Source organism: Phasianus colchicus, chromosome 1 (assembly GCF_987193195.1).
Source record: "Phasianus colchicus chromosome 1, bPhaCol1.hap1.1, whole genome shotgun sequence".
Taxonomy (NCBI): Eukaryota; Metazoa; Chordata; class Aves; order Galliformes; family Phasianidae; genus Phasianus; species Phasianus colchicus.
In genome coordinates, this window is record NC_143436.1 from 46,555,402 (window position 1) to 46,580,840 (window position 25,439).

The following is a 25,439-nucleotide window of genomic DNA, read 5'->3' on the forward strand; positions in this document are numbered from 1 at the left end:
CTGAGCTCTGCTTTATGGGGACAGCAACAGATGTTAGACAAGAGACAGTTCCTTGGACAACTTCCATGAAACTAAAGAACTGCTGTATTTTACGCTGCAAAGCAATGACATCATTAAAAAGAAAAGAAAGGAAAAAAAAAAAAAACTAACAGTTACATGAAAGTAACCATATGATTGATACTGTCATACTTTTAAAATACACAATGTTCCATTTGTGAAAGAGAATGTATTATGAAATTGTTTTAAAAAACTTCACACTTCAAAAAGCAGCATTCACAACTATGAAGAGTACTCTAATTGACAAAGATAATACTTCTACTCAAAAGAATACCTACCAAAAAGAATGCAGTAATACACAACTAAGGAATATTTCAAGAACGAGTAACAGAGAACCATGCATTTGGGACAGATAATAGAGATGCAAGACGACTCTGCTTTTTACAAATCAGTAATGAGAAGACAAAGTGAGTCCGTCTCATTTAAGCCTAAAATGTAGCATTTCAGACTTACATAAGGCAATGATGACCAATCCATGTTCAAAATTCTGTGACATGACTAATTTTGGTATGTTTGGAGAAGCTACATACCCACGATGGACCAAAATGTTCTAAGTAGATTATTTACTGGTGTTACAGAAACTATCCTATCATTTTATATTTATATTCTCTATACTAATATATTCTATATACTTTATATTCATTATATTAATAGCATAAGAATCAGAATGAAGCATTCTGATATTTTTACACAGGTGTGCATGACAATAATATTTGATTAGCAAAGCTGAAAATGCAAATACTTATTTAATCACACTAAGCTTTTCTAAGACAAGTTCATCTGCACCAAAGCCAACTTGCATGGTCTTCAGAGGTTTTAATAATGTTTAATAATGTATTCAATTGCCATCATTTAATAACACAGCCATTCTCTTACAATATCTTAGATACCTAAGTGAATACCCAGCATGGCTGTGCAAGGAAAAGGTGTAGATCACTACAATATAACAAGAAAACCATGGAAGCATATTTTAAAGAGAAGGCTATCCTCATTTCAGTTGAGGACCACCAAAAGAAACTGCATGTGGGGAACCTTTAGTAGCAGCAAATGAAAATTTGTCTGTTTGAGCTAAAGCAATATCCACAAATTAGTCTGTAGTCAGATTCCATGATCTTTATATATTATAACTGTTAAAAAAAAAAAAGCATACTTCCAAGATGCACTTTTCTAAAGCCTACTTTGCTAAGTGGCTAAATTTCATTATTAATTTCCCTAGTAATTCAAATTGAGGAAGGCAATGTTGAGAAATCACTTCTGCTGTTAACAATAGCAAACTATGAAAACACTATGAAAACATAATTCCTTTCAATTCAGATATTTATGACATGGAAACAGATCCTCATTACTGTATTGAGACAACTGGCTAAAGCATGGGTGAGTTGCTGCTGCTGTTGAAGACGACCAACTTGAGGCCCATGAATTGGCTTTGGGTATCCCAAGTACCTCTTTGATATTCCCAGTGATATAAATATGGATTAAGGACACCTGAAGTTGGCCCTGTATTAAGCCAGAGAAGGTATGCAAATTGTTTATTAAATCTCGCTCTTTAAGGATCTACAGCAGTTAAATATTTCTGGAGGTGCAGGACTGCAGGAGCTCTATAGTTATGAGGTATATGCAAGTGAGAAAAACTCATCTGGAGCTGCATTATTGGCATTGATGAGTCACTGAGGGTCATCTCTTTTAATGAAAAACCATAAAAATAACTGAATGCAAAACATTAAACAGAGACACAATTCTGTCTTTACAATACCTCAAATTAGCCAAAATATTTTCAAGTACAAAGGTCTTAAAAAATGTTTTTGGACTTTACATGTTACCACAACAGCAGGAACTCTGCAGCATGTTCAGTGCAGAGAAAACAAACAAGAAATCCCTCCCAAGTCTCTCAGTGAATTCTCATAGTGATAATCTCATTCAAAAGCAAGCTGTTTGAAGCTGTACTTGTGGCAGATCTAGTTTTATTCTGTGATTTTTTTTTTTTTAACCAAGTCATCCTTTTACTACTAGCACTTTGTGCTATTTCAAGAATCTAATAGCACGTTCCCATTACCAGAATAGAAAAAAAATGAAAGAAAATAGAATGAATAAAAACACACACACAAAAGCCTCATGTAGCGTGGGATATTTGACCATTTTGTTTCTGATGTCATCCCAATGGAGAATATTTCAGCATCCTGCTGAGTAGTAACCACTCCCATATGCCAGGAACAAAGGGAGAAAAGATGCAAAGAAGCAGCAGAGAGGATATTAGTTATTTTGCTTGCACAGAAAAATGGAAAAATGCTACTAAATAACAGGTAGGTTAAGTTTACATTAAATGAGATGATAATAAGTGAAATATCAAGCTTTGAGTGACTAATCATTCTAAAGAGAAAGAGGGAAAACGTGATGAATAAGTAGCACACTCACTAAATCTATTCTCTCCACCTTCAATGAAATGACAATTCTACAGGAATCTGCAGATATTTAATATGGGATGCTACAACACTTTCTACAAATTTTGAGTATTAAACACGCAAAACTTGATCATCTTAAGAAGAAAATAAATGCCATTCTTCTGTATTACTCATGTGCTAGTATTTTTTTTTTGTGAAAAAGTGAGAAAACTGGAAGGTCATTAAAAAAACACAACATGATCAGGATTTTATTTTTTTTTCCCCCCAAAGTTGAAGTTTATAGTGGAAATCTGACAAGGAATAACTTATTGACAAATCTGCCCTTAAAAGAAATGCTTCCGCTTCATTTAAAGGCAGCACACAATACAAAACTATACCATGCTGCTCTTTCTGCACACATTTCACATACACCTGATTTAACAAATTGCACATAAAAGACGAAATACAACTAACCAGAGAGATCTTTAAGCACAGTTGCTTTGCTTAAAAAAACAAAACAAAACAAAACCAACAAAAAAAACCCAACAACTTTGTCTTCCTATTAGATAATTGTCAGGGAAAAAAAAAAAAGTACCATGAAGTAGCTGAGTGAAATCAGGAATTAATACTGCAGTCAAAATTTGCATGAGAGATAAGAAAGAAGGGAGGATGTAAGATGTAAGTGGTTTGATGAGTATCTTGAAAACTTGTAGCTTAATCTTGAACAAGATCAGTTTGAGTGTCACACACTTTGAAACAAATACATAAAATTCTAATTAAACTGACTTGCTCTCATTCAATTAATGAAGCGGAATTTAAAACAACATAAAAGCAGGGTAAAACATTAACGGGGACTGGAAGCAGCAATATGACAAATTAATCAAAAGAGAACAAAACACATTTGTAACTCATTTGCCCCACAAATACAGCTCAAGACATCAACAAAAGACAGTTATTGTCAACTGGCCTTATTTTATCATTGAAAAACATTTTTTTTCCTTGTATTATTGAAAGGTCTATGTAATGCATCACATTTTTCAACTCCAGATACAGTGATTATCTTCCATTTTTATATATTCAGTTGAAGTTCTCAGCAATGCTTTTCACTGAGCCGGATGCAAGTTTCCTTGTAAAGTATTAAGAGTACTTTGCGGCTTTTGTACCTTTTTAACTTGTCAAGAATTCATGGGTTCTTTTAATTGCCCTCTTTCTAAAATTCTTTGAGATATTCAATACCTTAAAAGGAAGTTATCCCAGCAACCCCAGAAAAAAAAAAAAAATAATGCATTCCCTGAGATTTATTAAAACATTAGAATAACTGTGTCCCTTGCTAAGAATCAATACAGACATTATTTTTCCACAGGAAAAAAAAAAGAATTTAAACAAACGATGTAGTAAATTACCTAGTCTGCTCCCATTTCTGGGCATTGCCATGAAAGAGCCGAGGCTGCCCCCTATGACGCTATGTGGTCTTCGTAAGGGGGGCTTCTTGAAAGATCCTGTGTATTGGTGGAGAAATGAGTGCATACTGTGAGACGTTGGAGGCCTGCCATTCTTCACAATAGGCTCTAGAATTCACAAGGATCAAAATATTCATTCCCACAAGCAAGTAGGAGTGTCAGGAACGTGCCAGAAGGAAAAAAAAAAAAAAAAAGAAAAGAAAAAAAAACAGTTACTAGACAGGAAATCACCATTCCGGTAAGATTGCTGTTCATACTAACAGTAGACCACAATACTACAGCCATTTCTCTATTAATAGATTCATACAAAACATGGCATTAAATGTTTCCCAAATTTCATCTATTAAATTCTGTCACTCTATTGCAGGATCAATAAACAATCTGAACATAAAAGTCTGAAAATGTAAATAAGAGCAGAAAGTAGCCTTTACTATTTTTTTCCCTTCTGAATTAATGATTTTGCACAATGATTGCACAATGTCTCATCTTCACTATAATTTAAATAAACCAGCTGTTAGATCAACTCTCACAAATTCAACAGCAAGCCTTTAGAAATACTCACGCTCTCAATATTCTTGAGAGTCACTTGCAGTGAGGTCTTTTGCTACTGGAAGTCCTTAGAAAGAAACATACCTGTCCATACACACACACACCACAGGGGGTTATGCCATTATTAAAGTTATTTGTTATTCTGATATCACTTAAGTATTAAAACAGTTATTTTGGCTTTCTTGGATTATGTCTCTAACAGCCCACTGCACTTAGACTCAAAACCAGGATTGTAAGATGTGAGGTTTTTTTAATTATAATAATTGATGATTACACTTTCTAGAAAAGAGGTAACAGAAAAAATTTTAAAATTTGATACACAAGTGCACACACAAATCAAATGTTCGTGTTCTTCCAGTGATGGCACACATGAACTGGATGCAAAGGACGGCTCAGGATCTGAAGCAGTCTCCTCTAAAAATAGGGAGGCTTTCCTACTCCAGCAAGAAGCAGAACAGAAGGCAACTCACATTGCCTGGTCACAAAACTAGACCCATCAGGCACTGATGAAGCCACTCATATAAGATCTTAACACATTCACTACAAAAAATGTGCACAGGGAAAAGGAAGCTACCTACAAGCACTAACACTAGGGAAATGCTCAAAACCAAAGAATTTGAGACTAAATGTGTCACAAAAGGACGCTTCAGATTCAAATGATTTTATTTTTTCTACCATTTGATTCTTGCCACCGTTACATATACAGCTGGTTTGGTGTTACCTGGAGAACAGAAAAGCCAGCACCTGCACAGAGCAACTGCAGGTGAGTGCTGCTGAGCAGAGCCTCCCAGGTGCTTCTGGGGCTACTGCTGTGACAAGGAGCAACCTGGGGTGCTATTTCATCACCCTGACTTATATCTGTACACGCAGGGATCCCAAAGCCTTCTTTTTCTTTGCAAAACAAGCAACATATAGCTAGGAGACAGAATTTTATACCAAGCGGAATTTCAGTGAGGAAGGAACACAAATAATTCACAACCTAAGCAATTAAAATGGGACTTTGAAGGGAATCCCCTCCCTCCCCCACAGCTCCCACACGTGTGCAAAAACCTTGTGGATACATTACCAAGATTGGTCTGAAGGAAGAGACTAAAGTACAGACAAAAAGGCCAGCGACTTTAAGAAGAAATTATGCAAGAAATGTTTGCATATAACATGAAAAATACATTAAAACAGCTTTAACCCAGCTGCTGCAGGAAACCAAACTAAAAAAAGGCTTCAGGCAGAAAACGGAATTTGAAAGGACGTGTCAGCGCATGTCTTACACACAAAGTGTAAACTCTGCATCAAAACAATGGAGTTTCTCATTTCATGGAGAAAGGTAAGACGCTAGGATGTACCTCAGAAAGTACTGAAAGAGAGACAAGGAAGGGGCAGGGCCATATGACTGGAGGCAAAAATGCTTAAAAGCAAGACAGTGCATCATCTCAGTCTTGTCAAATCGCAACCAGCATCACTACATTTGCATTCACTGATGATTCTGGTATCATTAATCACGTTGCAGTGTACCCACACATACGAACTACATTTGCATCCACGTAGGTACAGAGTCAGTAATCTCCACTGTATGTTATGGTTTTGTTTACTCGTACCAAAATTAATCTCCAGGAACCATGGAGCACAAGTGAGCTCCAAAAAAGGTCAGAATTTACAAATACACCACATGGCGTTAAGTAGAGATTAAGTTTTATGCTCATTACAAGCATGAAAGTGTGATGAACGAGATATGTTTATTTCAGCAATGTGCTTTTGTCATGGCACTGGTAACTTTGCATATATTTGACAGTTTAAAACAAAGCTACCATCCCAACATATAAGAACCCTGCTTGATAAAACACAGATAAAACGAACAAACTGCAAATTATACAGAAATAACTTTTCTCATCATAGGCAACTATTATCTTTCTGTGTAATAATTAAGTACTGTTCTAAATCATGGAGCCTGCTATAAAATTTAGCAAAATCAATTTAAGTCATGTGGTAGGCCAGGTGTAACTACCCTCAAACAATGAAATGAACTATTAGTATTATCCTGACTAAAAAAAAAGCATTTATAGTACCTAACTGCAAGACCTTGTTTTGTTTTTTTTTTCCACAGTCCTAACAACATTAATTTAGGAAAAATGAAGGATCATGCAGAGTTTTCTTTTTACAAAGGTATAGCAAATACTTGCAGTCTGATAAGTATTTTGTTACAGATAACATATGTGGTTTAATTTGCATTATGGTATGCTGTCAAATCTAGAATAATGTCCATGTGAATTCACCACAGTGTGCTGCCTCCTCCACACAAAATTGACAGTAACACGTAAGAACAGGAATACATACTGAAAATGGTCAGCAAAGTCTTGCTGGAAATTAATTTACAAGACTGTTACTTAGAACTTTTGCACATTTTTAAGATACAAGCACTTAAAGGAAGTGCTTTCAAAAAACGTATTAGCTCTCTCTGTCCAACAATCATGAAGATCCCAAAGGTAATACTAAATTTCCTACTCTGACAATTCATTTTTTGCACGGCTATTAATATTTTGAATTATTACATTTGAAGGGTAACACTGCAGTTTTTATGGTGAGAATTTAGTGTAACTGATTCTTTTTGAATTAGATGAGACAAAACTATCTGTAAAAGCTATATGCTTTTATTACACACATTTATAAACTACCTCATATAACTTTATCTCTGTGGTCATAGGTTTGGCTTGTCTTTATAAAAGTGCTTCACTATATAAAACTCATATTCCTTAAGTTAGCATCACTGTACTCAATAAATGTAACTCAGTAACTCCCCAGAGGCTTAGCTGACATGAATTTCTGGTAGAACAGGAACAATTTTCACGACACTATTGGTTTAATATTTTGAATAATCAAAATAATAAGGGAGTAGAGAAACAGAATAAAAATCACCACGAAAATGTACTGATCCATTGCACTCTGAGTATCATACGCTCTCAAATAAATTAAAACTATAAAGAGAGGGCTCTCAGAACAACAACAAGGATGACCAGAGGTGGAAAACAGTTGCTGTGTGAATGCCTGTGCAGCCTAGGACTCCTCCTCCTCAAAAACTGACAACTGGAGAAGACGTGGCACAACCCTCAGGCTTGTCGGAGAGCAACTTCATCAGCTGTACCCACCTTCTCCAGCACAAGAGCAGGCCTCTGCAAAAGCTGATGTAAAACACACGGAAGTGGTTCTTCATTACACACGTCTCTGGAAACTCCTCACCACACAGGATGTGACAAGTACAAATACCAAAGCTTACAAGACACTAGGGGAGACTGAGACTTTCTCAAGGTTACTAAACACACAGAAACAAGCCCTCTGAACTAGAAACACGCAGAGCACTCGGGGGAAATGCTGCTGAGTACATTTTAGGGTTTAATCTCAAACTCTCCCTCAAACATCATCTTCAGAAGCAAGAGGACAGCTATCCACAACTCAATCCATCCTTGCACGGCAAGACCTGTGCTGCAAGGGTGCAGCTGTGAGGGTTTGCTCTTTCTGCTACAGCCATTCCTGCATAGGCACAAGTAATCATCTCTACCACCCTTTCCTCACTTGACTCTGTAAACTTTAATCCCAAACTGATAAACCTCCCAATGTGAAAAGCAAGCTGAAACAGAGACTGCAAAGTAGTTCTTTTTGAATCATATTTTCTCAGTAAGTACTATATTTTCTCAGTAAGTACTATATTTGTATTCTGGCCACAAAATCACTCCAGTTTCAGCTAGTCTTTCAAGAAGTAATGACCAAATTCAGTTCAACTCATACATTTCTTAACAAATTTCATTTCATTAAGAAATGTACTACTCATACATTACACTAATCATGCAAATATTTTATTCAAATAAGAAAAAAGTTAACTGAATCATCCTCTATAACACTTTTTGAAACATGAGTGTAGCTGCTTTTGAAAAAATTATATATATAAAATATATGTACAATATGTGCATTCATGTATCTACATATAAATATGTAATAGTATGTTTGTATTTATACGCACACAACTGTTTTATAAAGCCATATGCATGCTATTGTGTTAGGTGTACATCTCAGAAAGTCTCTCAGTTAAAAATTGGGCAACACAATGCCTATATACTGCTGTACTACTTGATTTTCAAGTTTGGTTTACGCTGAGCTGTTTTATGCAATTTGGATCATTTTGTCATACTGCTTGCATCCTATCACTCAAACTTCTGTTACTACTGGCACAGCACAAATTAACTGCAACAGCACTATCAAAAGTAAATACTCTTCTACACACGAGCAGTCTGGCTTACTGATGTTTTAAGAGCTGCTAAACCACACAGCTGACTTGTTGTAGAGAACATGCATTTATTTTTAAGAACATACAGTACCCAGAAAGGCACCGCTGTCTTGCTACATTTGAAATTACATAAGTGCTAACAAACATCTGAGAACAGAAAATAAGTTGCTCAAAATTTTCAATTACAAAGCAATATAAATTTATGCTCATAACTATGAGCATTGCCAGTGAGGAATAGAACAATAGACTATATAATCAAGAACGCCATCCAAGGAATTAATTAAAACCAACTATTTTATGAGGCTATAAAGACGTCTCGTCTTTTCCCTTTAACTGTAATTTAAAGTAACCGCAAATTCTGCCCTGAAATTACTCCCAAATTCAGTATTTTTTCAATAAAACCTCAATTTTTCTTCTTGTTATCCATCCGTCTTAACAAAGGGCTGCACCACTTCCTTCTTTCCGGTGCTGGATTTATTTAACTGGATTTATTTAATCTGAGTTCCAGAGAGACTGCAAAATTGCTTGGCATTTCTATGCAAGACCTCAGCCACTGTCACATGTCACTCAGTTGGTGGATTAAAGAAGGAAAGTGTTTTCATTAGGAATGAAAATGCATTTTAAAATACATTTTATGAATACCTAATAGCAGATATTCAACTGTCTCTTTTTATTTTTTTCATGTCCCATGAGTACCTCTATTGTGTGACTGAAAGACCAGGCTGGCTTTCATATTCCACCGTCTAAGTTTTGGAATATTTTCTTCAGCTAGCTTTATTAAAGAATCAAAATCACCTGTCATACATGATGACATCTTCCCTTTAAATCAGGCATCACTGATAGAGCTGAATAAGTCTACAGGAAAATGCATTATTCAGTAACTGCTCTCCATTCTGGAGATAAAAAAACATACTAATAAATAAACATATATTTAAATTTCATACAAATAAAGTAAACAATTGGAGTTTCTACTGATAAAAATAAGTTAGATGCTGGAAACCCAGACTCAAAGACCTATGACCTCTGAATTTGGTTTATAATGAGGAATTAACCCAGGTGTGTTCTGTATTTTAAGTAAAGATAAACTTACATGACAGCAAGCATGACACAATTCACTGATGCTACCAAAAAGATTGTCCTAGATCCTCCTCTGGCAAAAAGAAGAATAACTTTGATTTAGACTTCTGAACTAGGCCATCACACTGCTAGACCTAACACAGGGGAGAAGGCAGAACCTCACTCGTCACTTTTAGCTGTAGAGCCTGACTCAGGATTGGCTCAGCTACAGCAAGGGCTCATTAAATGCCCTGAGAATCAGCTACTGGTTTTTGTAGGACAATACGCATTCTTTTCCACCCACCTTGACCTTACCCTTGCTCCAGAAAATTTCTAGGTTGTTTTCTTTGTTGTTTTTTTTTTTTTCCTTCCCATTTTAATAAAGAGCAGAGAAGCATCAGAACTCTACAAAAGTGAAATGATATTTTCCATCTCTAGACAGCTCTGCTTTCATGAAGCCTGATCTATCACAACCTTTAAAAAATATTACCAACTGATTCAAAGTCGTAAGTGCTACTGCTGTATACTTTAATTGTATTTCAGCATTAGTTAAATGAACACGTTCTAGATAATCTGAATGTATTCTGTATTAATGACCACTCAATTTTTATGCATTTGTTGGCAACAGTGACCTATTTTTAGGACACACAATACGAAATATTATGAATAAACTGCTTTTTTGAAGAAAATAAGTCTAGAATGTATGCATGTGAATTTCTGACATTGTAGAGCTGGTATTCTGCATGATACAGTACTTAATTATACTGCTGGAAGGTTGTCAGACTCACTTAGTAAAATTAGTTGATTGCAGGTGATGGCTGTCACAGAAGAAATTTTCAGATAACATGAAGTAGCTGTACACTTCCTGTTATCTGCACTCTCGTGGAGCAGTGTATGAATTAATGTAAACTTATGCATTATTTTCTGGGATTGATTCCACTGATCCATCATGTGATAACTAAGAAAACACTGAAGAGCTCTAAAAATAGAACAACCACTCAAAAACAATCAAAACTGTATTTATTCTTTAAATAATGAAATGAAAGCATCAAATGTGACTATAACAACTTTACAAACTAAGCATAAAACTAGAAGGATTCCTCCCATTGCTCAAAGTTAATCCATTTGATCACATAAGTCAAGTTTAGAGCAAGTTTTGTCACTTGGAAGATACGTGACAAAAAATATAAAATATTTGAAATGTTCTATAATACTGACAAAAGGCTAGCCTTTGAGTTTCTCCTGGAAATGAAGATAAAGTACCTTAATGAATAATAAAATGGCATGTAAGGATCCTGTTTTTTTTTTTTATTTTTACATTTTGCCATGAAAAAGGTAAATTTTACCATGGACTTTTTAAACCACAAAAACAACAGACAATATGCAAGGCAAAAATAAGATCAGGATACAAGAAAAAGTATTTCAAAGGTGAATTTATGTACAGTGAATTTTTGCCCTCAGTCTAGATGGAGGAAACCACAATCAAATGGAAAGATACTCAAAGCTGAAAATCTGCCTTTTCAGATTTATTTCTTTTTGTTTAAAGAACACTTCAAGAAAATACTTGTGGCTACCAGAATTTGAACGCAAGCATGGTAGCACTGCACCTTTCTACCATATGTGCATGACCTATCACAAGTACTAATCTTCCCTTTAAAACACACAGTTCCAGAAGGTATCCCATAACAAGAAAACCCTCACACACTGTTTCAGGTACAATTTAAATCAACATGTCAGCACTCAGTCAAGTTAAAAGCATCCCTTGCCTCCGCTCTTGCCTTCCCACACACAGCTACCTTCCCTGTAGCTCCCAACACAAATACCTGTGAGGCCACACTGCCAACCAAATCAGGAAAGAGAGGATCTACTTGCCTACTTGTCCTACTTTCAGGAAAAAAACAACCACCACATTCATTTTATTTTTCCATACTCCACAAATTCATCTGAATGCCATTTAAGGAGAAATTTCTACATATCCATCAGTGAGACTACGCTAGCAGAAATGTGTTATATACACACAGAGTCCACTTCTGCATCCACACACCACATTCTTCTGCCAAACCTGTTCTCCAGTTGTGAAGGAAGAGACAAGTGGACAAAAACCCCTCAAGTCCACAGGTCTCTGAAGCATGCTTTCAGGTACTGAATGTTCACGCTGATTTCTACTTATAAGCACTTCCACGTATGAACAGAGCCTCCAGGTTTTGTGGGATGAAGCAAATGAAAACAGAAGGGAGGAAAGAACACTACGCTGTGCAGCATATGTGAGATGTAAAAAACATACTGATCAGTAATAACAAAAAAATGATGTATGCCACAGCACAGAAGGTTACATACAGACATAATAAAACCATTGTCAGAATAATGTAAGGAAGAGTATGTGGTTCAGTATTTTGCTGTGACAACTTCCAGTTATTTGCAGTAATCTGTAGCTCTAGAATGAGCTCTATTACTTTGGTGTTCCCCCCCCCCCCCACTTGAGATCCTTATATTGATTCTTTCCTCCAAAACCAACAACAAAAAAAGTACAGATTTGCACACTGTCTTGAAAATACATTGCAACACACTGTTTTCCTTACATACAAGGAATCACACGCAGCAGATGGCAACTTCTCAGCTGTACTGAAGATGATATGAAATGATGACAACTACATAAAGATTTGGATGCTCTACAACAGTACTGCAATGTGTCAATTTTTACAAACATTGACTCTTTTTTATCAGAGCAGAAACTAGTCATTAATGCCTTAAACCTAAAAAACACTTACGCACTTTACTGTAGCTGATCCTTCCATTATTACTCACACCTGTAAAATTACAAAAAAATTATGGAAGTGTTTGTGAAACCGTATCCTATGATCATATCACTGAGCTAAAGCAGATTAAATGGAGATAAATGTTACTCTATGATACTCAGGAGGTCAATTATATTGAAACCTCCCTTGTTTTGTTTTTAGCATGTACGTATACATATACACAAAGAACAAGATGACATTATATAATGGCATTCCAACTGGATTGTTACTTATATATTAACATGAGCTATGGATGTATTTATGAATATATCTTATAATTAATCTTAAAAGCATGCTCTGACCTTATAATAATGCATTTTATAATATTAGACAATACAGCCCTGTTTTTCATTTGCATTAGAGAGCATACTCGTATGTATTTAAAGCATTTGCATAAATTTTACACTTAATTGAGCTCTAAATATGCATGATTTGGATGTTACTTCTGGCCAAATTTCATTAGTATGACATTGGCAAGGGAAAATTTCAGAAGCAAATTTAGTTCTCACGTGCTACAAATTACCATTTAGTATTTTTAATATTAATCTGAATACATATATATTAATGTACCTAGGATTAAAAGAAATAGGCAGCAAATTGTTATTGTGCTAGAATCAAGACAGAATTAAAAATTACACAGCAAATCCAACTAGTTAGTTTTATATGTTGAAGCACTAGAGACCACAAAAAAGATTCTGTTTCAGCCCACAGTACATAAGGCTTCAGATTCATATTAGGTATTTCATTGGTCAATCTACTTTTATGGCTTATGCATCCGATTATGTGATGCTTTCTCACCCAAAAGCCAATTATTATGAATGTAATTTGTAAGGCAGATGTAATCATATACAGGTTTCTGGTCACAAAGTAATTTGATGGTGTTCTAGAAAGAATACTGTTGATTATTCTATGTTCAGTGCAATACCTCTGTGCTACGACACTGCTATTGCACTGAACAATGCAGGTTGATCCCTGCAAATCCCATTTTGCTGCTGATGGGTAAGTGCTGCATGCTGAGACTGTACTGACATAACACGATGAAGGAGGCTGCATGTGAAATGGAACTGCATACAAAAGGCCAGCTGATTCTGTGGTATCAATGCATTGCAAAGAAATCAAAAGTTATGTATTTAATTTCACATTTGTGAACTACAAGCAGGACGATTTGTTCTGCATAGCACTAATGTTCTTTTAAACCAGTCTTCAAACAACCCACTCAGAAGTTGGAGTTAATGACAAGATAGGTCGATAGAGTGCTGCAGCTATTTGGAATCAGAGGCAATTGTTGTAGGGAGAGGACAGGTTTGATGGTGGGCTGAATAGGACAGTCTACTGCAAAAGGGGACCACGTTGAAAGGTCCGTGGTACGATGTGCGTGTCATCTACATTCAGAATCACAAAGCTGAACTGGAACTTTCTAATAAAGATTTTATAGAACAATATTATGAAAAAGCATATGGATGAGCGTGGATTGTAGGTCAGCAGTTAAGTGGATTTTTATGCATGTTGCCTCAGCAGCCCCCAAGGAGCGGTAAACCAGACATTTTTTCAGGAAGGAAAAAAGCTTGTACAACAATATACATGTTCCAGTGAGTATGGCTACCAGAAGGGAATGACAAGAGACAAGACAGGTTATTCTCTAGGACGAAAAAAATAAGAACAAAAATCTGCACAACAGCAGTAGAAGAAAATTCTGTAGAGCCTTCAGTATTGAGGCAGTACCTTGCCTTTTGGCATAAGAAATAAAGCTGAAGAGTCACTCAATGAAACTTTCTGAAGACTGGCTGTATCCTTGACTTTGATTCTCTGTAGATCAAAATACTGGTTTGCCTTTGATTTACTAGACAGAGCTTTTAAAGTTCTGTTAAGAAGAAATCCAGAGCCTGCAAACTAGTCACATTTGTATTTCTCTGTATATAGGGTTAAAGAGCTGTTTGTTCTTTTTAAAAGCTGAACTGGCATAGAAGGTTATTTCTATCTTCTCATCAGCACTACTGCAGCAAAAGATGCACTTTTCATGATCTTAATGTATCTACCAACTCATAAGCTATTCTTTAAGACGCTACATTCTCTTGTGTTTCAATTTGATATTTACAACGAGTACAGGCTTTTTAACACTATATACATATATAGAGTGTGTGTGTATATATATATATACACGCACACACTACATATATATGTATATACACACGCATACATATAAAGAGATTGAGGCAAATCTCTCCCATTATATTTGTATATATATCATACATATATATATACACATATATATGACAGCAAATTGTCCAAATCTTGACTCCTATGATCTGCATGAAAACCAAGATCTCCTAAATTGTGTAGCAAGCATTTTTCCAACTTTCTAGTTTTCAAAGGAACATAAAAATATCCCAAATGTTCATCTCTGAAGTATCAGAGCTTGAACTGATACTAATATAAGCATTCTAAAACTATCAGAAAAGTGAAGAAAATAGTTGTATAACTTTGTAAAATGATTAAAAGCTATGTTAAAAATAACATAGCAACAGTACAATTGTATTTGCTATTCTTTCTCTTTGAAAAGGATCGACAACACTTAAATGTATCCAAAGGTATTCTACTATAGCATTAACATCTTGCAGTTCTAAGCATTGTACCACACAACATTAGCATATAAGCTTCCTCTGAACCAATGAAATAACGTGGAAAGCAAAGTAAAATGAGCACTGAAAGCCAAGTCCTTTTGCAATTAGAAACATTTAAAATACCTACAGACTAGTTAAGTTTGTCAAGGTTTGATGATAAACATGCAAAAGACATCTAAGTTGCTGGTTGAGATAATTCTCAAATATTAAAAACTGCCAATACATGGTCTAGGATGGCATAAGCTCACACCTTCATGAACTAGTTACTGTGTCTTCTCTCCCCTGAGCTAGCATCCAGAATGTCACACAGATGAAACTTTCTGGATCCAGTTTTCAAGCAAGTCACTTCAGCAACCCAGTTCAGTACACTCACTGATGATGGTGCAATTTTTGATTCTTATTTCCCAGCATGAACATAATATTCGTTAACGTTTACTTGCACAAAGGAATCAACCTATGAGAAGTATGTACAGGTCTGAAGAAAATATGCTTCAGTAAAGACTAATACAAATGAAACCATGAGGGACTACTACTCAGAATGTTTCAGAAAGTGCTTTATACACATTAGTGAGAAAATACTACAATTATTGTTTTGGAGTAAATATGCTGAATAAACACAAAAAGTTATAATAGACATAGTTTCCAAAACTCTCAGGCATGGCCCATGATGAAGACAACAGCAATGAACAAACCAGGGATTAAGTGTAAAATTGAAAAATATGAATTGTTTTGTTTTGTCAAAGGTAAATTCAGCTTGGTATGCAACATATCTTGGATGGAGCTTGCAAGTCTCCAGGGCAAATTCCACTGCCCCTACTTTACTTCTGTTCAAACTTTCCTGTCCTGCCAATTATGAATATTCAACAGGAATATTAAGAATCACTTACTGGTGTGAGGTGAAAAAAAATAAATCAGATCTCTTGATACTTGAGAAAATCTTAGATGTCAGTAGAGCAATAAATAATACTAACCAGCACAGAAAATGCAATGTGACTTCAATGCCACAGCCAAGAAAACAGAACAAAGCAAATAAAATCTCTTCTAGTCATTATTATTGCAACGCGGGTTCAGAAGCAGTACTATCACTACTGCAGACTTCACAGCAGCCAGTATGCTTATGGGATCAGACAAAGACTTGCATAAGAATACATAGACAAGCTAGTTATCTCTGATACTTTTAAATGCCTTCCTACTGTAGAAAAGTAGTACTTATTCTCAGTAATAGTTTTCAGACTAGCATGCTACACCACCAATGATAAGGTAAACAGTTACATTTATAGTACCTAGGCAATTATTATCAACATATTACAGAATGATTTGGGGAAATAAACTTAATTTGAAGCAATATGAGGTTGTTGCAAGACCCACTAAATTCATACAATAATGGGTTTGTTTACTGATAGACCATCTACAATCCTTGCTGCTCAACACATTAAAAAAGCAATTCAGGTAATTCTTGATAAATATGTATAATAATTTGATATTAAAGTAAACCAGTATGTGACAAGGTATCAGTTTGTTACAAGAACCAGACTTGTCAAATGTAAGGTAAATTAAAAGAACAGCTTGATAAGGATGTCCATGCAATTATGAAACCTGAAATAAAACCCAACATCATTCCCTCATGCAAGATCTGATCAAAATTCTTACATTTCAGTGAAAGACACGCTTACCATTATCTTTGCTGCTGTTTTCTTCAATTGTCATTTGTTCTGCTAGCTCAGACAGCGACTCATCAATGGTCTGACTTCCACGCAAGGTTAAGGAAAGTCTCCTCTTAAACTTTTTCATTCTATCAATATTACGGCTGGCTTAAAGAAGCCTAAAAAGAAAGATCAAAAAGCAAGAACAAAATTATTTAATCAGAAAACGAATTAACTTACATAAAAATGAAGAAAGAAACACAGAAATTATAGTCACTATGCAAGTTATCCACAAAACATTCATCATCCTTAGACCAAGGTTTTTCCACTGGTTGAAGAAGAATGTTAAGACATTGTTTTGCAATGACTCAGTGCCTTGAGACATACACTTCTGCTATTTTGATCTATATTAAAGAAAGAATCACTGCTTAAGAAAAACCACAACAGTTAATTCGAACACTATTTAATTTTACAATAATAAAAATAGCAGTTATTTGAAAACTTGATGACGCTCTTGTTGCCTACTTTACTGCACCCCTGCTGCAGTCTCTCTCCAAAGCTGCTGGAAATCGTGACGTTGGAACCTTCTGTCTCTTTCAGCCCATCTGTTTAAGGACGACAGGCTACTGACCTCTCTATTTTGCCCTTTTCACCAAATGAGGAGGAAGACAACATTAGGACTCTTAAAACTCAAAAACAATTCCCAAATTCCCAAGTTGACAGCCAAGGTCCGATAACAACACCTCAAATGGATGCCTCTCTCCAACCAGGCAACAGGAATAAACCGAGAACAAAGCAGGAGGTGCTTTCTCTGTGGGAAGTGGTAAGCAAACAAAGAAGCAATAATATCAAAAGTATAGGCAGATAAACAGGTTGCCACAAGGCTAAGCTGGTAAGTGAACTTTGTCACGTAAGGGCAAACACATGGTGCACTGCAGTAAGCACACTGCTGTCTTTCATTTCCCCATATGGACCGCTCACCCTAGATGTTACTTCTCAGCAACTCCTTCATCTGCTCAGAGCCTCCAAGACTCACACAGGTGCTGTCACACACAAGCACAACATACTTTGATTGCTGAGCTGCTCATGTCTTTTGTCCTGCTTCTATCAGCCTCTTCACACTCCTAAATCCATAATTCACACAGGAAAATAGAAAACCAGATTCTCCTTGACATCCACCTCCAAATAGAGAAATACAAAAAGAGCAGTACTTTAAATATCTACATTTAATAACAAACTGTGAATATGACTTCTTTTATTACATTGACAGAACCCCTCAAAATATACACTTTTCAAGTGCATAGCTTACTCTTTATTTAGATGTTAGATTACAAAAAGGAGAAGAAATTAGTGGCAGAGGTTGGATGTGGCAGTTGACCGTAGGATAATCAGATACAGCCTAAATCATCGTAAGAGCACACTGCTCATTGCAGTAAGTAACAGTAGATAAAAAAATGACCTTTTTCAAGGCCAGATCAGATGAGGCCCTGGGCAGCCTGGTCTAGTATTAAATGGGGAGGCTGGTGGCCCTGCATGTGGCAGGGGGGTTGGAGATTCATGATCCTTGAGGTTCCTTCCAACCCTGGCCATCCTGTGATTCTGTGATTCTTTGGGATTTATTTACCATTAGACTCAAATACAAAAAGTGACAAAGAAGGAATGATGTCTAAGGGGAAAAAGGTAGATTACAACACAGGGTTAACACCTTAGGCAACCATAGCTACTATAGGAGTAGGCAGAAATAGTCAGGCGCTGGGTAGGAAATATGTAGGAAATAAAAATAGAACTTCTGCAGATTCAGTTAGGTCAGCAAAAAGAGTTCTTTTCTTCTAAATGCATTTCTGTCCATGCAATAAAACCACACCTTAGCATGAATAATTTCATCTCTTCTCACCCAACAGCACGATATTCTGATTGTTAGGGAACCAAACACAGAGAACATTCCAAGGGGAATATTTACTTTTCCTGTTCAGGACTTGCTTTGAAGAAGCTATCTGAGACTGTTATGTTTAACTTTTCCAAAATGACGATCTATGATTCGTCTTTAAAACTAAAGAAAAAATAAAAATTAAAAAAAAAAAAATTAGGGCATATCCTTTTATTTTGGTTTTATTCAACTCTCCTTCAGTGTTTTTGAAACCTGCATCTTCCTACATGTACTACTCTCAAAAAGGATACATGGAATTTTTAGCTATGTAATGCCCTAAAGCTAACGGAAAGCACAACAATTTCTTTCCAATTTTCCACTTGGGCAGTAACTGCAAAAACAGATGCCTTTATATGGAAACGAGCCATTCCTGGCTTTTAATCTTGCAAATATTTAAATCTACACATTTTTTTAATTGAAAAGGTCTACCACAAAGAAATATTACATACAAATTAACAGACATAGATTAGAAAACTTGAGAGAGATTTTACACTTCTAGATAGCATAGAAGTAAATATTTTGTTAACTACAGTTTCAAAATTCTCCCTGTTACATGAGGTTTTCATGTGGTGTTGAAGCACCATTATTATCAAGATTCTGAGTAAGTTCAGGGCTTGATTTTGAAATAATTTAGAAGAAGAATGAGGAGTGCAAATCAACATGTGCGTAAATGCTTTCTTTCTCTGAAACAATTCAGATTTTTTTTTTTAAAGGATGCTTATTTACATGAAACCAAATTTTCCTGCTTTAAGTACCAGTATTCTTGCTATTTCAGTCATGTAGAAATAGGTATTATACATATATCTAGAAATGGAAGGCAATGTATAAAGAATGACTGTCTCCAGCATTTGGGAATGTCCTGACTGTCCAACTTCTGCATTCTCACTTCTGCAGCCAAAGCTGCAGAACCTGTTAAATCTTGCTAACTCAAGAACAAAGAACAAAATTTCAAAAATACAAACTACAATCCAAAGCTAGAACTGGTTCTCCAAAATGTCTAACGCGTCAGAAATATCAGAGAAAGACTGGTTTTAATTCACTTGAATTAAAATTACAAAGAAACAGTCTGAATTCACTTTCAATAGTTCATAACAGGTGCATACTTATTTCCTCTTTTTAATATGTAGCCTGATTCAGATCTAAAATGGAGTTACTTGATTAGTAATATACACGTAGTAGCTACAATTAGATGGAGCGAGACTCATTATTTTCTCCCATTCTCTTACTGTGAGATGAATGTGCACAGTTATTTTTATTTTGAAACTTTAGAAAGGAGCTGAGGACCTCACTACTCTGTTCCGTAGATTTATCTACTCTGAATTTCAAAGATGTATCCAAACCAACTATTTTAGATGTCAAGACATATAGATACATACAGCTGAATGTAACTAATGCAAATTCTAGTCTTCTGCAGACAGAATGAGGACAAGCAATCTGACACGATACTATCTGTTACAAGTCAGAAAAACTGGCACAGACATATTTGTTCTGACCTTAAACTGATAGGAAATGAAGGAAAAACAACATATTAAAGGAGCTGCTAGTTCTTATGAATGACCTCCAGTCTAACCCAGAATAATTGGTATTTTTGTCTTCAGAACAACTAAAACCTCAGAAATGATACCAAAATTTATCTTTCATACATATTTTTTTCCCTACAATAGAAAAAAAAACACATTTTCAATAATCATTATCAATGACTGTTTGCTTCAACAGCCTCAAGCCCCCACTTCACTCTCTCCACGTCATTTAAAAGCAATCTCCACAACACAGTTTTAAAAGCAAACATCACATTTTTAAAATCACCTAGGTGAAATCAGATTTAAACATGTGGGTTCTGGCTCCCTGGTTCTGTATCAGACCAATCCCTCTCGTAAAGCCTGTAATATGGCACTTTTTCTTTGGGTAAACCAGATTCAAGGCAACACCTTGGATATACTACAGGCACACATCAAAGCATCCTCATTCTGAAGTAATAACTAGATTCTGCACTCATCTACTCAGTAAAAATCAAGGCCTTATAATGCTGATTGCTGAAATCCTCGAAATAAACCCTCACTATTTCCCTTAAGCTCCCAGTCCCTGACATGCTGAAGTAAAGAAATGGAATTAAGGTCTTTATTTGCAATTAACATACACTGTGCACTTAATCCTTGTAAGCTTAACCAAATTCAGATAAAGTTTTCAGAAGTGCTGAAGTTATTTAATTGCTTACATGTTAGCCATTTATTTCAGGAGGGTCACAGATTCTGGTGGCTGAACAAGATCTGGCTGATTCAAAGCCCTTTGAAGCCAATGGGAACCTGCCCTTCCACTTCAGTAAGTTTTGGATCAGACTGAATGCTGACTCTCCAGTTTCCATATGTTAAATTGCATTAAAGTGCATCTACAGTGACATTAAGCATTTTAACATTTACTTCCCTACTTATGCGCAAAATGAACTTACCACTTAACTATTTTTACAAGCTGCTTTACAAGAGGGAGAGGTGTTTCCCAAACATCTGAAGGTGGAAAGAAAAACTCATTATCGGAGGAGAGCAGCTGAAGTGGAAGGGAAAGACAAGCCCAGAAACTTCGTGTAACAACAGCCTGAGAACAGCATGAACATGGGACAGGCCTTAGTGAGGTGCTCAGGAGCCATAGGTGGGGAACATCAGGATGAGCTCTTGGGACCTCTTTTTTTTTTTTTTTTTTTTTTTTTTTTTTTTAGGAAAAATCAAGCACAGTATTGCTGGCTGAGAAATAGAAACGGTCCTAGAAAAAAAGAATAGCAAGAACCATGAAAATCCCTCTGCTGTGATCCTCAGCATCTCAGTTCTCAGCGACTCTCAAAATGCAGTGTCATTCAGTCTATCTTTCAAATCTGAGCAGCTCATCATTTAACCTTCCACTGGTGTTTTAATTACACCAGTTAAATGTCTTATTTTCAAGCACACAATAAGCTGTGTCATTCCTTTGACTGCACGAATAACTTCAGATGCTTATCATTCATGAGCATTTCTGAAGGTGATGACCCTCGCTCGTGTCAGAAAGAAAAACCCGGACTAATGGAAACGATGTTAATTAAAAACAGAAACAAGGAAACATCTGTCAAGGATATCATCCTCTTAATCTAAAAAACAGCTTTCTATAGCGTACGTATCTATTATTCTCAATTTATATGAATTAAAAAAAAAAAAGAAGATACAGAAAAGCAACTGATGATACAAGCATCTTGCGCATCAAACACAAAACAAATTAAATTACACTAATGAAAAATAGATGGCTAATTTATCTAGGATCATAAAGCAACAGTTCTATAATTGTAAAATTCACATATAATACTTCCTTATTATCACGAGTCTACTTTAAAATAATAGATTATAAATATGGCATCTTACTCACTGCATCTGTTGGTTTTTTTCAACTCACATTTGTTCACATCCGTGAAAAAAAAACTACAGCATTTTTCCTTGCCTTTAGAACAACATGACTGGCCAACTAGACTCTGTTGTTAGGAACAGAACCACTTCAGAGGTTCTCTCTTATGCTGCACTTGGTCAAATAAATGACACAGCATAGATCCAAGTGATAGATCTGAGAAACAAGAGCCATGTTACTGATTAAAAAAACAATAATTACAAAGTCAAATATAACAGCCCAGTTGAACTCCCAGAAATAAAAAGGGCAAAAGGACTCTCACTGCCTTTTCCTTATTAACAAAATGATATTCCACATGAAATTAATCTTCTGAGGTGAGGCCCTTTTATATATTTACAGATCACAGACAAATTAATTACTGCAAGCAGAAATGTATTCACAAAGCTCTACTTATCAGAGGTTTGTAATATAGGCAAAGAGGCTCCTCCCAAAGTGATTAAGAGCATATCTACATTCAGCTCCTGATCTACATCAACTGGAGGAACATTTGCATACAGAGGAAATGCATGGAAATTAACTAGTCCTAATTGAATTTATATTTGGAACGCATTTCCTTTTCTGCCTCCTCCTCATAATCCCTTTACCTTTAAAATGTAATGAAGAATGGAAATATAAACAAATAAAAAAAATAAATCAATCTTTAAATTAAAAATAAAACAAAGCTTGAGAGTCACTGCTACACATGTATTTAACTATACCATTGGTACAGAAAATAATGAAACAAACCTCCTAGGTTTTCCAAAAGGGTTAACTCTGGCAGTCCTCTTTCGTATGAGATACTTACCTTTCTCCTGGACTCAGCTTTCCTTAGTCTATCTACAGCAAGTTTACATATTTTCAAATGTACACACACATTCTCCCCCGCAGAGATACAAGCGATATCAAATAGCAAAAGAATCAATAAAGACATTGTATTTTATATCTCCCTAGATTAGATACATTGTACTAATGAATAGCTTCATGTTAATTATCAAAGGTTCTGTTCTCTCACCAGCCGAGTGAAAAAACACACTTTGACTCTGGTTAAACTAGCTGACATTTAAGCCAACAAAACGAATGAGCTGACAGGCAAAGCCTCTTGCATTTGCTGTTGGACCCATACACTGAAAATCCTTTTTCCTCATGGACAAAAAAGCAAAAACCAGAATGCTGCATGAATGTAACATATTACCAACGACCAATGGAACTTTCCATCTCAAAAGATGTAAGGAGCACTGGAAAACAAGATGTCTGCAGTTTTACTGGATTTTGATTAATACACATAAATTGCCTTAGCATGGCTTCAGAAAAAAAGTACCTTTAAAAATTGTGCACAGAAAGCTTGCTATCCCCTAATATAGAGATAGATTTAGTAACTGATCTACAATGGCTCGCTAATCTCTTCCGGGACCACCTTCTTCAGCCTTGTAACGAGTCAGCCTAGGGAAGAAAACTGAGCAGAAATCCTCTACTAGCCTCAAGAATGCTACTTCTAAGATTGTAAAAGAACTGCACTCTTTTGAGGGCCCAAACAATGTTATCTGTAGAAGGCATAGACTTTCAAATGCCGAAGGTATCCTTTATTACCAAGATTCAGGTACAAAATTGAGGAGTCTCACATAGCAGGACCTTTGATTCATCTCCATAGCTCTCAATCTACCATCACCTGTCCTTGAAGCATCTGACCTTTCATGACCTGGCCTCAACATTTGGATTTTGTTGTGCACACAAAAAACGCATATTTACAACCCAAGACTTAGGATGATGAAGAGCTTTCAACTTATTTTGATATTATTGAATCAAGCATGTAGAAACATAGCAGCAATATAAACGAAGATAAAAACCAAAGAAAACACTGATATGGCTAAGCAAGTAACTGTAGTATAAATTTCTAACCAAATCTAAAAAAGTTTTGGTCTTTTGCTCTTAAACCAGAAATTATGTTTGGGTTCATTATATGCTGAGCCTCAGTACACGTTCTCAGTATCTGTACGATGTGAACACACACACAAACACACCCAGAAAGTCTTCACATTCGAACCCATAACAAATGAAGTAAAACCAAACTATCTCATAATTATTGTATGTATTCCTTTCTACACAAGTAATATTAGAAAGTCAGGAATGATTTTAAAACAATTTTGGATGCATTCCTCTCACTTCTATACACATGCAGAGACAACTTTAAAAAAAAAAAACAAAAACAAAAAAAACAACAACCCAACACTTAGCTGTTTCAATGTGAGTTGTTTCATTGTTGTTTTTCTTTTTTAAAAGAAAGCACAACATAAAAACACAGGAAGGATTTTCAGTTAGTGAAAAAGAGACAACATAGGCAGCACATTCTACAGTCCTGCCAACATCCATGACATTTTCCCTACTAAGAACAGCAGGCCACATTTAATATCTGACGCACTGATGCATTACAAAGAGACACAAAGCAAGATATTAAAAAAACGTGTAACAGAACTGACTGTATGGAGTCTTATTTAACACAGAAGTAGTGTCTTGTGTTTTTCTAGAGACTTCTGACAACAGCAAACTGTGGTAAAATTACTATTTCTGAAACAATACAGTGACGGAATACCTTGGCTAAAACAAAGTAAATCACCCCTGACAGAAACAATGTTTCTCATAGTCAAGCTGAGTATGTGTAACAACTCCACAGAGGTACTGTAAAGACAATTCCAAAGAGAGAGTATGTAAACTCATTCTGGCAAGGCACTCTCTCAATTATGGCCCCAAAATGCATTTGAGTTAATGTGTATTACCTAAATAAATTTATAATTTTTTTTTCTTTTTTATGGGTTGAAAAAGACCATAATGATCATCCTGTTTCAAACCCCCTGCTATGTGCAGGGTCACCAACCATTAGATCAGGCTGCCCAGAGCCAAATCCAGCCTGGTCACTGTCTTTTCTTCCCTTCTCCAGTCCTGTAATTGATACAGCTTCCAAAATTCCTCACTAACAGCAAAGCTCTGAACAACAAGTCAATTACAATTTTTTCTGCTGTATTAATTTTTACAGAGCACTCAAGTTGTCCCAGCATGGGACCAATTTGTTCTGTTACAACATTCAGACAAATGCTGCTACATCTGCCTGATGTTCACGCTGCCATTTAAGGGTCAACTGGATATGCACACAGGGACTCGGAGTGCTCACTCATTTCAGCACCCAGTGCCAAAGATACTGAACACATAAGACACTATGCAAATGATGATCCAGCTAACAACCTGGGAAAGAAAGAAGAGTTTTGATATATGTTTGTGGAGTGGATTCACAA

The 25,439-nt window shown here is 35.8% G+C and overlaps 1 protein-coding gene across 4 annotated transcripts in view; it reads right to left on the bottom strand.

The window, feature by feature from the left end:
- The window catches only part of CDK17 (cyclin dependent kinase 17), an 88,378-nt gene that overhangs the window by 35,968 nt on the left and 26,971 nt on the right, over positions 1–25,439 (bottom strand). For 3 of the 4 annotated variants that reach the window (XM_090140096.1, XM_090140098.1, XM_090140097.1), the window contains exons 2-4: positions 16,860–17,008; positions 12,539–12,577; positions 3,839–4,003 (exon numbers count right to left, since the gene is read on the bottom strand). In XM_090140096.1, coding sequence (XP_089996222.1) covers positions 3,839–4,003; positions 12,539–12,577; positions 16,860–16,977 — 322 coding nt within the window. In that variant the 5' untranslated portion in view covers positions 16,978–17,008. The remainder of the gene's footprint in view (positions 1–3,838; positions 4,004–12,538; positions 12,578–16,859; positions 17,009–25,439) is intronic. The other variant, XM_031600427.2, reaches the window with a different exon arrangement.